Source organism: Crocuta crocuta, unplaced genomic scaffold, assembly GCF_008692635.1.
Source record: "Crocuta crocuta isolate KB4526 unplaced genomic scaffold, BGI_CrCroc_1.0 scaffold102, whole genome shotgun sequence".
In the NCBI taxonomy this organism is placed as follows: Eukaryota; Metazoa; Chordata; class Mammalia; order Carnivora; family Hyaenidae; genus Crocuta; species Crocuta crocuta.
In genome coordinates this window covers 11,502,044-11,516,073 of record NW_027530019.1, presented here as the reverse complement: position 1 = coordinate 11,516,073, position 14,030 = coordinate 11,502,044, and the positions used below count along the sequence as shown (strand labels likewise).

At 49.5% G+C, this 14,030-nt stretch overlaps 1 protein-coding gene across 2 annotated transcripts in view; it reads right to left on the bottom strand.

Moving 5' to 3' along the window:
* Nucleotides 1–488: 488 nt before the first annotated feature.
* The window catches only part of EHD4 (EH domain containing 4), an 83,552-nt gene continuing 70,010 nt past the window's right edge, over nucleotides 489–14,030 (bottom strand). The window contains exons 5-7 of one of the 2 annotated variants that reach the window (XR_013335252.1): nucleotides 12,370–12,534; nucleotides 1,409–4,647; nucleotides 489–1,321 (exon numbers count right to left, since the gene is read on the bottom strand). Coding sequence is in view for 1 of the 2 variants with exons in the window: in XM_077764607.1 (XP_077620733.1) it covers nucleotides 4,111–4,647; nucleotides 12,370–12,534 (702 nt within the window). In the remaining variant the exon portion in view is untranslated. Of the gene's footprint in view, nucleotides 1,322–1,399; nucleotides 4,648–12,369; nucleotides 12,535–14,030 lie in introns of those variants that run through there. The other variant, XM_077764607.1, reaches the window with a different exon arrangement.

Here is a 14,030-nt window from a genome sequence, read left to right as displayed (position 1 = left end):
GGGTGGGGAGTGCTTTGCTAAGGAAATTCCAGGTCTGGGTCGCCACAAGGGTAGATGGGTGACGGTGGGAAAAACCTGGATGTCGGGTGTAGGAGTGTGTAACTGCACCTGTGAGGTGTGACAAGAGGTAGGAGCAGTGCCGGCCAGCGGGCTCCGACCCCAGCACTACTGCAGCTTCCGGCGCAGGGACTTGCCTCCGATCTTGAGAGGACATCATTGTAGGTGCCCCTTTTCTTTGAGAGTGCTCAGTAATGCCCTTCACGGCCTGGGAAGGGCCTGTGTCCACGGTTCCTCCAGTCTGGCTTTCCAGATAAAGACACCCTCTGGCTAAGAGTCTCCCAGCTTGGAGGGCACAGGAAGAGGTGGGGGTCACAGGGATGGCATGTACCAGGGGTGCACCCTCTCCCTAACTCCTTGGATCCCTGCTTTCCTGCTGAGACAACTGCTACCCAGTCACCGGAGAGCCAGAGCCAATGGAGGGAAGCTAGTGAATTTTTCACAAGTTTATTGATCAATAGACTGTGTCTTTTTTTTTTTTTGACACCTAGAAACAAGATTACAAAAAAAAAAAAATAGAAGCATTGTGTATTAACTGCATTGGCTAATTGACATGTAACCTGACACACTCTTAAATTAGGCCCATGTTTACCTGAATAAATTCAGTGGTTATCTGTCCTAAGAAGGTTATTTCTCTGCTAGATTCCACGGAGGAAGTAAACAGTGCCGCTGTTAAATGCTTTCCTTTTCTTCAAGATGACTTGTCTGGGGTACTGCCCTGGGCGTAACGAAGGTGTGTAGTGGTGCAAAGTGGAGAGGTCCCAGTGGTGGCTGTCAGGCCAGGACTCTGGTGGTGAGACCCCACGCTGTGCAACGGACTGCAGTACAAGACATTCCTTGTGTGGTGGAGAGGCAGGTTCTCCCGGGAACCAGCGGAATGTGACAAAGGGCTGTGCTCCGTGGCGGTGGGGGCCAGGGCTCTGCTGAGGCTTCTCCTGTGGGCTGATGATGAGGGCAAGGGTGGAGGGGAGGGCAGGAGGCATTTGCTTCTCCTCATGTGGCCTCTGACCCACCCGCACACCCAGTCCCGTGCCATGTAAGAATTCAACTCCTCAAAGGCCCGCCATCCTGTAGGAGGAGCCTCACCTCCAAACCCAAAGATGTGATGGCTGCATCATGACAAGTGCTCCCAGGGGAACCCAGTCCAGCCCTGGGGAGACGAGGGCCAGCTAAATGAAAGGCCCTCTGCACTGAAGAGTGACCAGTCCTGCGTCCTCCCAGCGCGCAGTCAGGAAGGTATCAGTGTACGATGCTGGGCTGGAGCCTGTTGGGCGTCCCCACGTGCCACGAAATTCGAGGGTTCTGATAGGGCCTGGTGCAACGGTTCTTTGCAGATANGCTGGGCTGGAGCCTGTTGGGCGTCCCCACGTGCCACGAAATTCGAGGGTTGATAGGGCCTGGTGCAACGGTTCTTTGCAGATCGGTTCGGGAGGGCCTCATTAGCAGGACTGCCACTTGGAAGCTGTCTTTGGGAGGATCAGGCTGAGCTTGTTTTTCCCCTTGCACTCAAGGCTGCAGAGGTTTGTGTTACGCAGTATCTTGTGAAAAGAGATTCGAGGCTCTTGGAATTTCTTCTGCGGCATTGTGGAGAGCGTGGGGAGTTTCACAGTGCTAAAGTTTACCTACCTCCCCCATCCTGCCTCACTGCAGACACCCAAGGGCGGGGGTACTTTGAAAACTGGGGTGGTATGGGGAGGGCCACGTGGTGGGTCAATGTAAACAGGTGCTGGAGGGCTCTGCCGTCCCCCAGCCCTGCTGCACGAGGAGGCAGGATAATGGGTATTCTGGGCATAGACTCCAAGAACTTGGTGCAAGTCCTGGGAAGATACGGGTCCTCACCTTAGCAGTCATCCCTAATGTTCTGCAGTGCTTTTCTTTCCAATCAGCTCTTCATGATGACTGTCTTCACGTTGTAAGAGATGTTAATTAAGAAAAATGGGCATGTGATTTTTTTTTTCTTTCTCAGCAGGGAAAGTATGCAGTTGCCTGTGTTGTCTCACCTGAGGGCATATAGGGATCACAATGCCACCAAGAGAAGTTTCCCTTCCCATAGGAAGTAGACCCCTCAGTCAGCTGGTCCTCTAATATAGTTTTCCCGTATGTCCCTGCATAGACAAAACTTGGCCATATCTGCCTATATACACATTGAGAAGAATTACAGGAGCAGGATAATTCTGAATGGAAAATCCACTAACCTTGGCATCTCTAAACCTTTGGACTAATGAATTCTCTCTTCTCTGTTTTGTCCTTTGGCGGGTTCCCTTGTGGGTCCCCCCTTGGGCAGTCCTCACACGTTCACCAAACCATCTGCTTATATGAGAGTTCAGACATTATAAACCTCTATGTTTCTAATGGATTTAAGAGTGCTCATTAAGATTAAAAATCATGTTATGCATTTACTTCTCTTAAAATGACATTATTTAAGGAGTAAACTAGGGAGTGTGAGGGCTGGCATCTGGATAAATGCTTCCCCAAAATAAAAAAAAAAAAAATTGTCTCTTAAGTCTGCATTTCTGACACTGATATCACAGGTAAACATCATCAGAAAAAACAAAACATGTTTTTTGGAAGGCTCAGGTGGGACTGTTTTGATTCCACTTCACTTCGGTGCTGGTGGGGCCCCATACCATGTGGCTATCACAATTTTGTGCCTCTTTTTTATTGTATAAGTAATGATGAAATGAATACCCAAGCTACAGGCCATGAAGGAGGGGAGGTGGTAGTGAGCATTAACCACCTGCACCTGGCAGGCAGTTGAGCGCGGGCAACAGAGAGGTTTATGTCAGGACCCAGAGAGAGAACATTCAGGAACCCACGTGCGGCATGTGCCAAATCCTGCCTTGTGATGGGCATGCATGGTATGAACCTCACAGCCTTTTGAAGAAAACGTTTCATATGAAAGATGCCATCCTATAATATAAAGGCTTTTCCTGTAAGAAATACTGGACATAATAAAGATGCCTATTTTTTATGAAAATAGTGTCTAAAGCTAGAGAATGACCTTTTCTACCTGACAGCCTGGGGTAGGCACACCTCTCGCTCCCCTTGTGTCCCCAGGCCGAGCACAGTGCAGGCACCAAGACATGGTTTTGCTGAATTTAAATCTTGCCATTGACCAAGGGGCCTTGGGGACCTGTCACCACATTAACGGATGACTGAGTGTGGAAGAGAACCACCTCGTTCCTTTACTATAGTTTGAATATGATAAATAGACTTTGCTACAAATTGTTGGACAGACTAGTAAGAAAAGCCAACCTTCAGATGTCAGCATGATTTGAATACTAGAAATCTTGCCAGGGGCTAATAAAGTTCAGATTTCCAAATTCCTAACCAAATGCAATTTTGCTGAGAAGGGCCCAGGTTGGGGGAGCTCTGGGTGGGCTGGTCAGGGGGGTGCTGGGTGTCACAAATGCTCTCTGCTGGCCTGGCTGCCGGTGCTGCTCGAGCCTGCAGGAGGGACGGGGGCTCACACAGGCACAGTGGACTCTCCTTTCAAACACAGGGGAAGCAGTCTTCTCTTTGGTAAATGGTCTGGAGACGACAGAACGCTCTGTACTCTGCTGTCGTCCACTCTCAATACAGCAGGAAACGAAATAAATAAGGTCAACTCTGCTTCTTCTAGGCACCCTTTAAGGGACAGACAGGGGCCAAGGCAGGTGCACAGTGACGTGGTCCAATGCAAAAGGCTTGCCCTGCTCCAGAAGAGCCCCTGGCTCACTCCCTGTGGCTGCCAGGCTCTGCACAGCCCACCTCCACATCCAGGTCTCTCCAGGCTTCTGAGTACTCTTTGGTCAATTTATCTTTTTTCTTAACCCTTCATTCTCTTTATCCACACTCTCCTCCCAATATTTTAATGGAAACTCAGGGAATTTTAGAGGTGAAAGAACCTCATCTAGTGTCCAGTGTGTACCCTCCTCATTCCACAGTTGGGGAAACTGAGGCACAGAGAGGGCAGTGCCTTGGCTAGGGTCAGTGAGTCAGCGGTGGCATGGGCCTCAGGCCCAGGCCCCCGATCCCTACCACCCACTGCCTGACCTGTGAGCGGCCCACCCCTCAGTCGGCCTTCGGCAAGGACTTCCTGTGGGAAGGGGGCACGAGGTGGGGGGGCAGGCTGTTGGGCAGCTCGTAGCCGTCCAGCTTGATCTTGATCAGGTGCTTGGCCAGTGCGAACTCCTCCTCGTCCAGCATGCCATCACAGTCACAGTCCGCCAGCTTCCAGATCTTGCCCAGGACACTGTTGGGTAGCTTGGATGTCACCATCTCCTTCTTGGCATTGACACCCGATATCTTGCCATTGACAGGCGACAGGGTGTAGAAGAGCTCATCGTAGATGGGCTTGTCTTTGGCCACCACCCACTCCTCCTCATCGGCACCCTCCTTGGCACCCTCCCCGTAGCCCTGGTTGAAGGGGCCCTCGGTGGTGCCGTCAAAGGCGCCGCCCTGCACGAGCTGCGTGGGCATGCTCATCTCCTCCTGGCTGATAAGCTGCATCAAGGACGAGATTTTGCTGCCCAGCATGTTGTCCACTGCCTCAATCAGCTTGGGCTTCAGCGAGTGGAATTTGGTGAAGTCGTAGTTCTCGAGCTGTTCCTGCAAAAGGAAAAACCACAACTCGGTCACATGCCCTCTCTTCAGGAAGCAGAGAGGGAGAGAGGTAGCTGGAGGCAGGATTCTCCTTTAAGCGGACATCCTATCCCTGGTCTGCTCCAGAGCTTTCTCTTTGGTGGGGTCCCCACATCTGAATTCACCAGATACAGGAGCAGTTTTTGGAGCAACAAACAAGATGCATGGAATGCAACTTTTTTTTTTTTTTTTTAATAATTGCTGGCAGCAACAGAAGTGATAACCCTAGGGCTTTTGGACAACCTTCCTTCAACCTTGCCTTTTTTTTTTAATTAAAAAAAATTTTAATGTTTGTTTATTAAAACAATTTTATAATGTTTATTTATTTTTGAGAGAGAGAGAGAGAGAGAGACAGAGTGCAAGTGGGAAAGGGGGAGAGAGAGAGAGAGAGACACAGAATCTGAAGCAGGCTCTAGGCTCTGGGCTGTCAGCACAGACCCCGATGCGGGGCTTGAACTCACGAACTGCAAGATCATGACCTGAGCTGAAGTTGGATGCTCAACTGACTGAGCCACCCAGGCATCCCTAATGTTTACTTATTTTTGAGAGCGAGACAGAGTACAAATGGGGGGCGGGGAGGGGGAGCACACAGAGAGAGAGAGAATCCGAGGCAGGCTCCAGGCTCTGAGCTGTCAGCACAGAGCCTGTCATGGGGCTCAAACTCACGAACTGCAAGATCACGACCTGAGCGGAAACCAAGAGTTGGATGCTTAACTGACTGATCCACCCAGGCACCCCTCTTTTTAAGTTTTTATTTATTTACTTTTGAGAGGGAGAGAGACAGAGTGAGCGAGTGAGAGAGCGTGCGCGCAAGCGGGGGAAAGGGAGAGAGAGGGGGCAGAGGATCTGAAGCAGGCTCTGAGAAGACAGCAGAGAGCCTGATGTGGGGCTCAAACCCACGAACTGTGATATCATGACCTGAGTGGAAGGCAGATTGAGCCACCTAGGCACCCTTCGCTCTTTCTTTCCTTTCCTTTCCTTTCCTTTTCTTTTCTCTTCTTTTCTCTCTCTCTCTTTCTTTCTTTCTCTAGTCTAGAGATTTAGCATTTTATCTTTTAAGGTGATCTTACAAAATACTTTCATTGATCTTTACAACAATGCTGGGAGTAAGGAAGGGCGGGTATGAATAACCCTGTTTTATGGACAGCACAAGGGGTGGACTAGACCCCTTGGCCCCTGTCTCTTGAAATAATGCTCTTTGTATTGTGATATGAAGCTGTGTCAGAAGGACTTATTTAGGTAAAACAATTATTTAAGGATGTTGTTTTTGGATCAGTTAAAAAATATAATTTAAGGTACAAATAAGTAAAAGTTGAAACTGCTAAGCAGGAGAAGAGTAGGGATGGGGAGAGCGAGCAGAAATCCAGCCAATAGGGCTGAGTATCACCAGCCAGATCAGGGTAAGTCCAGGCTCCATATCCCAGGTGAACTGGCCCATCAGCAGACAGAGATGCAGGAACACGTACGCCAGGGAGGGCCCTGGGACACAACAATTGCCTGCCCTGGAGGGGAGCTGACTGTAGACGCCACACAGACCTGTGGATGGTTCTGTATAAACAGCCCTCCCTACTATGGTTCTCCTTCCACCCACCCACCCATCCATCCATCCATCCATCCATCCATCCATCCATCCATCCATCCATCCACCTATCCTTCCTTCCTTCCTTCCTTCCTTCCTTCCTTCCTTCCTTCCTTCCTTCCATCCATCCATCCATCCATCCATCCATCCATCCATCCATCTTTCCTCCATAGACCCATCCAACATTTACTGGTCATTTGTTATTGCTAGGCCCTGTTTTGGAGCCTGGGGATAATATAACCATGAAGAGTCACAGTATCCGCCCTCAGGGAACTTATGCTATAAAAGTGGGAGAATGTTCTAGTTTTTTTAGATACTGTCTTCTTTCAAGAAGGGTTTGGCTTAGCTTACAGTGAAAATATGATAACATGAAATAGAAGACAGTCATTAGAAATGGAAAAGCTAAGGGGCGCCTGGGTGGCTCAGTCGGTGAAGCATCAGACTCTTGTTCTCGGTTCTTGAGTTCTGTGTCAGGCTCTGTGCTGACACTGTGGAGCCTACTTAGGATTTTCTCTCTCCCCTTCTCTATCTGCCCTTTCCCACCTTATGTGCTCTCTCTTTCAAAATAAATAAACTTAAAAAAAAAAAAACAAAAAGAAATGGAAAATCTAAGTAATTAAGACGGAGAGGAAAGGGACTCTTATGTCAGACATGTAAGGTGAGAAAAGCTACTCTCCTCAGCGGCTGGGTTGCCTGGGGGGTGGGGAGGGCACACCTCTCATTGTCTGAGGGAATGAACCATCTGTTTATTGCAAGAGACAAACTTTGTCTGAATTGTGAGAGATACCTGGGGCTTTTTATGATCTTTGAAAAATGTTTTCAACATCAGTTTTGCCAAATAAATGTAGAAAATTCCAGGTATTCAAGTTTTTATATGGACTTTATGTGAACTATTTCTTTTACGAAAATTCTAGAAGGCAAGCGAGGGGCAATCCAGGTGTGTAATTTTATGGAGATGAGGCAGGGACACTCTTGAGTAAAAGAGATTTCATATACCCTTCAGACCTGACTGTTGTGGGAAGAAGTAATGTGATAAAAAACTTTTAAAAAAATTTTAATGTTTTATTTATTTCTGAGAGAGAGAGAGAGAGAGAGAGAGAGAGGCAGCATGAGCAGAGGAGGGTCAGAGAGAGAGAGAAGGAGATACAGAATCAAAGCAGGCTCCAGACTCTGAGCTAAGTGTCAGCACAGAGCCTGACGTGGGGTTCGAACCCGTGAACCATGAGATCAAGATCTGAGCCGAAGTCGGACGCTTAACTGACTGAGCCACCCAGGTGCCCCCCAGCAATAAATTCTCCTAACACTTTTTGAGCACACATTTCTAGCCATTTTTATAAACACACACACACATGCATACATACACATACACACACACACACACTTTAACTGAAATAAGACCACACTGTTTGAAAACTTAAATTTTTAAGGAAAAATGTATCACATCTTTCTGTGATAATAATTTTTATACAGCCTTATTCTTCATCTTAATGGCTATATAATATTGAACTGTACAGCTGGGCCATTTTTCCTTTACCCTGTCCCATGTGGTTGGACATTTAGGTTCTTTCCTAAACTTTGGAAACAAAACTCTCTCAATGGAGACTCAAAATTGTGGTCTCTGGAGTGTACCAGCAGGGCAGACATTCTGTGCTGTTGTTTAGAAGCAGAACCCTGAACTTCAGATGGAGGGACAGAGACAAAAGCCAAATGGCTTGCCAGACCTCTAGAGAGGTGCCCCCAACACTCTTCCAGCAAACTCTGGGGCCGTCAGGTCTGTGTGGTGGGGGTCTGGTTTCTGGACAAATTTGTGTATGGCTATCCTCATTGACAGACCACAGTCACCTGCAATTCACTCCAAAACCAGCTCTAAACAATGTTACCAACATTTGGGCAATATCTCAGTCAGCCGGGGGAACCGAAAGAGAAAGCCCAGGAGGAGGGGGCAGGCAGCCTACACAAAAATCTGAGTGCTGCTGGGGTAAACAAGTCTGGATTCCCCTGGGTGCACAGACACCTACCCCATTTCCTCATGAATGAGCCTGAGCTCTGAGCGCACACAAAGCCCCTGTGTCTGGCCAAGCAGACGAACGAGGGCGGTGTCTGCCTGAACTTTCCACCCGCCTGCAGGGTTTGCGGATTCAGACTGGAAACCTCTGGAAAGCTGGCAAGGGGAAATGGCCACATGTTTGCATGGGTGGACAGGACGTAACAGCAAGCAGTCAGCCATGCCCGGAGGGCACAGAGGAAATAACCCCTAAACTCTCATCCTTGGGGTACCCCTCACCCCCAAGGCCTGACCAGGGAGTGTAGGGTGCAGGTTAAACCACACCCATCTCTGTCCCTCCACCAAGTTCTCTCCAAAACAGAAATCTTTATTCATCCCTCCTTGGGATGTCTATACAGCAGGGAATTTAAAGATTTACCCTTCAACAGTTGTATCCATCAAAGCCACTAAGCCAGGATCCTGGAACTTCTCCCTCCCAATGCACAAAGGTCAGTTCCCAGTCCAGTCATTGCTGGGCTATCTCTTGCCCACTTGCTCCCAGAATTCACTAGAAGCAGTTCTCCAATTTACAGGTGGGCTGAGCAGGTGGGGATGGCTCTGCTGCCCTCTGCTGTTGAAACACTGCCAACTCATCAGCTGAGGGGGCTAAATGCTCTGAGGAGGACAACTGAGTCTGTAATAAAAGTGGCTTAGCTTGTGTTCTCATTCTCCAATCTAACAGCACATCAGTGTGGTAAATCGCATTCCCTCCCAAAACGATGCAGGGCAGACACGGGCTGCTTCAGCAGCAGGTCATGGGCCTCTCCCAGCACCAGGCAAAAGCCTTCATAATACACTCAGCCTATTGCTACAGCTAAGAGCCACCCCAATCAGCCTGGTCTCTGACAGCACAGGGAGAACAGAGACTTAAAGCTGGCATCAGTGAGCTCTCTGAGTGACCCTGAGATGCGCTAAGATCATAGAAAAGTTATCTCCACACACTAATGTCCCCATTGCTATCCCAGACGTAGTCGATGTGAAGTTAAACACCTGTGTTGGAAGGGATGTCAGATGATCAACAGACTCAGAGATGACAGAGGCCCTGACCCACCCCATCAGCTCCCCAAAGCTTCCTGGGTGACAGCGAACTAGCTGGAAGTCCCAGGTGATGGTAAGCATGCCGTGTGGGCTCCAGGCCTGCCTTGCTCCTCGAGGAGTCCCTGAAGGGACTGGGGTGGTGTGATCAGGGCCTGGCTAGTCTCCCACGGAGGAATCCCTTCCAGATTCCAGGGGCCTGCTCTGAAAACTGCCGGTCTATACACAGGCCCTGTGAGTGTCCGGGGTAGGTCAGGGTCTGAGAAACTCACCACCCTACAGCCTGCTGTGATATAAACACACACCAACTTATCAGTGAGCTCATCTAACACCTACTCACCGGACACTTGCTGCATCCCAGGTGCTGGGGATATGGCAGTGAACAGGACAGGTCCCTGGCCTCATGGAGTTACAGCCTTATGAGGGAGGTTGCCACTGAACACATAAGTCAATAGCTCTAAGGCACAACAGCGCTAGTGTTGTAACAAAGAGCGCATGTCCTAACAGTAGGCTTTGCTGCCCAAACTCCACTGTGGCCACAGTCATAGTGGCAAATACTGTAATCCAGAATATAAACTCCAAAGGGCAGAGAGTTTTGTTATTTGTTCACTGATTTATTCCAGGGACCTAGAACAGTGCCTGGCCATGGTAGGCTTAGTATTTCTTGGTGATTGAGTAAACGAACACAGGTGAATGAGGGCACCTGTCAGGTGGCACTCCTTGCTCCAAGTCCTAAGGCACTCAGGTGTCTCCTGAAGCTGCTAGGGCCTCTCCTGATATACTAGCAGAGGGGCACATGGCTTCCTTGTTTTCCTCCTCAGGGGCTGTCCCTCTCCTCCAGCTGAGAGGCCCTGGCTTCCTCTGACATGGACAGGCCCAGGCTAATATGGTCACGAGAAGCTCTGGTAGCAGTTTGCTACCTGTGTTATGGGAGCTCCTCTGGGGACAGGTTTTCAGGCCCTGAAAGGAGGCTTACAGAGGCTCAGTGGTGCCTCAGGCCTTGGGAGCAGCACGTTCCTGTGGATGGCACGCTGTATAGCTCATTAGGCTAATGAGCCACAGAAGCTCCATTAGGCCACAGTACACACTATGTATTTATTCATAGTTTTCATTTGAGTCAAGGAACCAACTTCTTTTAAACATATCCAAAGGCTGCATGGCACCTGGTGGCTCAGTCAGTTAAGCGTCCAACTTTGGCTCGGGTCATGATCTCACGGCTCATGAGTTTGAGCCCTGAGTTGGGCTTTGTGCTGACAGTTCAGAGCGTGGAGCCTGCTTTGGATTCTGTGTGTGTGTGTCTCTCTGTCCCTCACCCGCTCACACTTTGTCTCTTTCAAAAAGCAATAAACGTTAAAAATTTAAAAAAATATATATATCTAAAGGATGCAAGGAAACATGTCCCCTCGGTTTGGTCATGTGGTTCAGGGCATAACCCAAGGGTGTGAAGGTGAATTCACTCAGGAAGACTTTTCCGGAGGCCCCGTAGCCCAGCTATCTTGTCATTAGAAAAAAAAAAACAACAATTCTTCCTCTGAGTACAGGGATACCTACTTAATTTCAGGAAGGAAAAAGATATTCTGGATTTATTTAGAAGCTAGCTAAGTCATATCCGACCAGATCATATATTCCACATGCACTTGTCACCCCGAACCCTGCCATCACAACAGCGTGACCCTTTCCTAGGTTAGTGTGCCCTTTAAAGAAAGTTTACGTTAAAAAACTCCTCAAGGTCAAGCTTCCTCTCCTGATGCCTGTTGACATTTGCATCCACTCCTTGATCTCTCCTCCTCCTCCACCCTCTGGAGGCAGCCAGGCAGCTCACAGGCTCCCAGCTGTACATCTCCAATGACTCTTCTTCCTTCAGCCCCATCTTTCTCTGCCTCAAGGCTCAAGATGAAAATTGGACGTCTCCAGGGCGTAGCCAGTATTGCAGGGATGCTCTGTTTGGCTTATGTAGTATTTTTTGAAAGTTTGAGCTAAAATTTGAAAACCAGGGGGCTCTATACACAAATCTAGATTTTGCAACTGCTCGTGAATCATCCAGGCCTGTGTTCCCACAAGGCGCTGGCCACGGGCAGGTCAGGCCTTCTCCACCCACTGAGGCAGGGCACAGATGCCCCAAGCTGCCCCTGTGGTGGGTCCCCACAAGTACACTGTACTTGCAGACTCATTTTCCTCCTGCAACAGTCTTATTTCTCAGAGCCCATAGCTCCATCAAATGTGGGAAAACAAGAGGAAGTCAAAAAGGGTGATGTGGTTCTTCTTTTCCAGAGAGGACTGTGGTCTCTAGCGCAGACAGGTCCCTGCACTGGACAAAAAGATGGTCAGTCTGGCTCTGCGAGGAGCCAGGTGGGATGGTCTCACTTGGGAAGACGTGGTCAGCATCGATGTGTTTGTCTAGCACCACTGCAGGGCGGTAGACACACTGGTCAGGCCAGGATGAATGCAGCACCCATCTGGGCTCATCTGGGGCTGCTCAGACACAACTCAGAAGACCCTAAAATCAGGCCCGAAGTTGTCCAATGCTGACCCATAAGTTACGTCTTTAGTGAGTGAGCGCAACTTGCTGTGCCCAGGGAAGTCAGCCATGCCCCAGGAGCCCCAGGAACTCTGATTAGAGCTCTGAGCCTGCATTAGTCATGTTGCCTGATCGTGTATTCCCACAATGCCTAGCAGCACAGGCTTGAAGAGGCCACCTGAGGCAACCTCCAAGGTCAATGCCAGCTCTAATTCCCTTAAAGTTCTGGGATTCCAAAAAACAGGTGTCACTTAATGCCAACACACACAGCCTAAGAGGGCTGCCCCTCTGATTTTTTCATGTGACCTCAAGTTACTTCTTGAAATGTGTCCCTTTTTGGTTAAATGTTTCAGAGGCCAGACAATCTCTGCTTTACTCACAGAAGCCTATTCTCATGGATCACCATTAGAAAGATGCATTCATGGTGTTCTCTATCCTAAACCAGGAAACCCTCATGTGGACCCAGCAGCCACCAGATAAGGGGGCACTGATGTTGCAGCAGCCTCCCAGTACCTGCATTGCCTTGACCTCTGGGAAGTCCCCGGCAGAAATCTGGTATTCTCGCTGCAGCTGAAGGTAGATTTCTGGCAATCTGATGATAAGCTCTCTCTTCTTGTTTTCCTTTCCGAATACACTTGGCATCTCCTTCTTCAGGTGGCTGATGATGTAGGCATGTACCTGAAGGGGCATATGTCAGTAAGGACATGCTATTTAGAACTGTACCAGAAAGACAAACAAGATGGCATCCTAACACATAACAGGGTCCCATGCAGGGCCACAGCCCTCAGGACAGGAGGGTAAGGATTTTCGGGTGGGGGGGGGCAGTCCTTATAACAGGACACATTATAAGCCTGTTTCTGGGAGTGTAGAATGTGAGGTACATGAGGGACCTCCAGATGGCGCTGTCTAAGGGTACCTGGAAAGGGGGCCCCAAGCTCCAGAGAGAGCTGGTTTAAGTGCCAGGTTTGAGAGTCAGAGAAGAGGTGGTGGCCAAAGCCACCGGAATCGTTGAGACCACGGAGGGAAAGTGAGCAGAAAACCGTGCCCCCCCGCCCCCCCCACTGAAGGACCATGATGGGGTGGAGCCAGAAAAGAGACCTCAGGAAGTTGAATGTGACAGATAAGGGCTGTGGGAGGGGAGAGTCAGGAAGAGGTGACACCTGAATTGGGTCCTGAAGATAGGTAGGAGGGCTGTGGCCATACAGGGGAAGGAGAGCGCGGATGGCAGTATGGCCATAACACACTGGGGGCCGTGTTTGGGGCAGAGCCGTGTATGTGGCTGCAGCACAGCACAGAGGCGAGAAAGGCAGGCTGCTGCACGTCCGGGAGCTGTTGAGGATTAGAATGAGCATTGGCTAAACTGGCTGGTGCTGGTGTGCTGAGGACGGTTCCGGGAGACCAGAGAGGCCAGAATAGTGCTGTGAGCGCCCTGCTCCCAAAGTGGGCTGGTGGTGCTTGGCTGGAGATGGGATGGGACGATGGACTTGGGGGAAGGTCTCTGGCACAGTTCAGCTGTGCCTGAGTGGCTATTCCATGTCTGCATCTGCGCAGGGAGTGAGCAGGGTGAGTGGCGCCTGGGCTGAAAGACCTCAGTTATGGTGATTAACCAGAAGACCTAAAAGAAAGTTTCAGCAGGGCTGGTGCCCAGGAGCACCAGGAAACGAAACTGGAGACTGATGCAAATGGCTGATCTGACGTAAATGGCTAATCTGCGTGGAAATCTGTACCCATCGGACAGTGAGATGAGAATTCCTGCAACCTCCCCATGTAGAGTATGAACTCCACGATCTCCACAGATGGCACTCCTGGGGCGCCTAGCTGGCTCAGCTGGAGGAGTGTGCGGCTCTTGGTCTTCGGGTTGTGAGTTCAAGTCCCACGCTGGGTATAGAGATTACTTAAAAATAAAATCTTAAAAAAAAAAAGATGGCAATGAAGTCCTTTCTGCACAGCACTAGCTGCATAGGACCACCTTCCTCTAGGAGAGGAACCCCTGGGGAAATGAGAGGAAGGTTCCAGTAGCAGCCCCAGGACTGTCAGCTGAGGGGTGGTGAACACAGTGGGGATAGTTCTGCTTGGCTGTGTCACCCCCTTCCTTAACACTTCCACTCTTTTTAAAAAAATTTTTTTCTTTTGTTTAAAGTTTATTTATTTTGAGAAAGAGAGAGCACATGAGT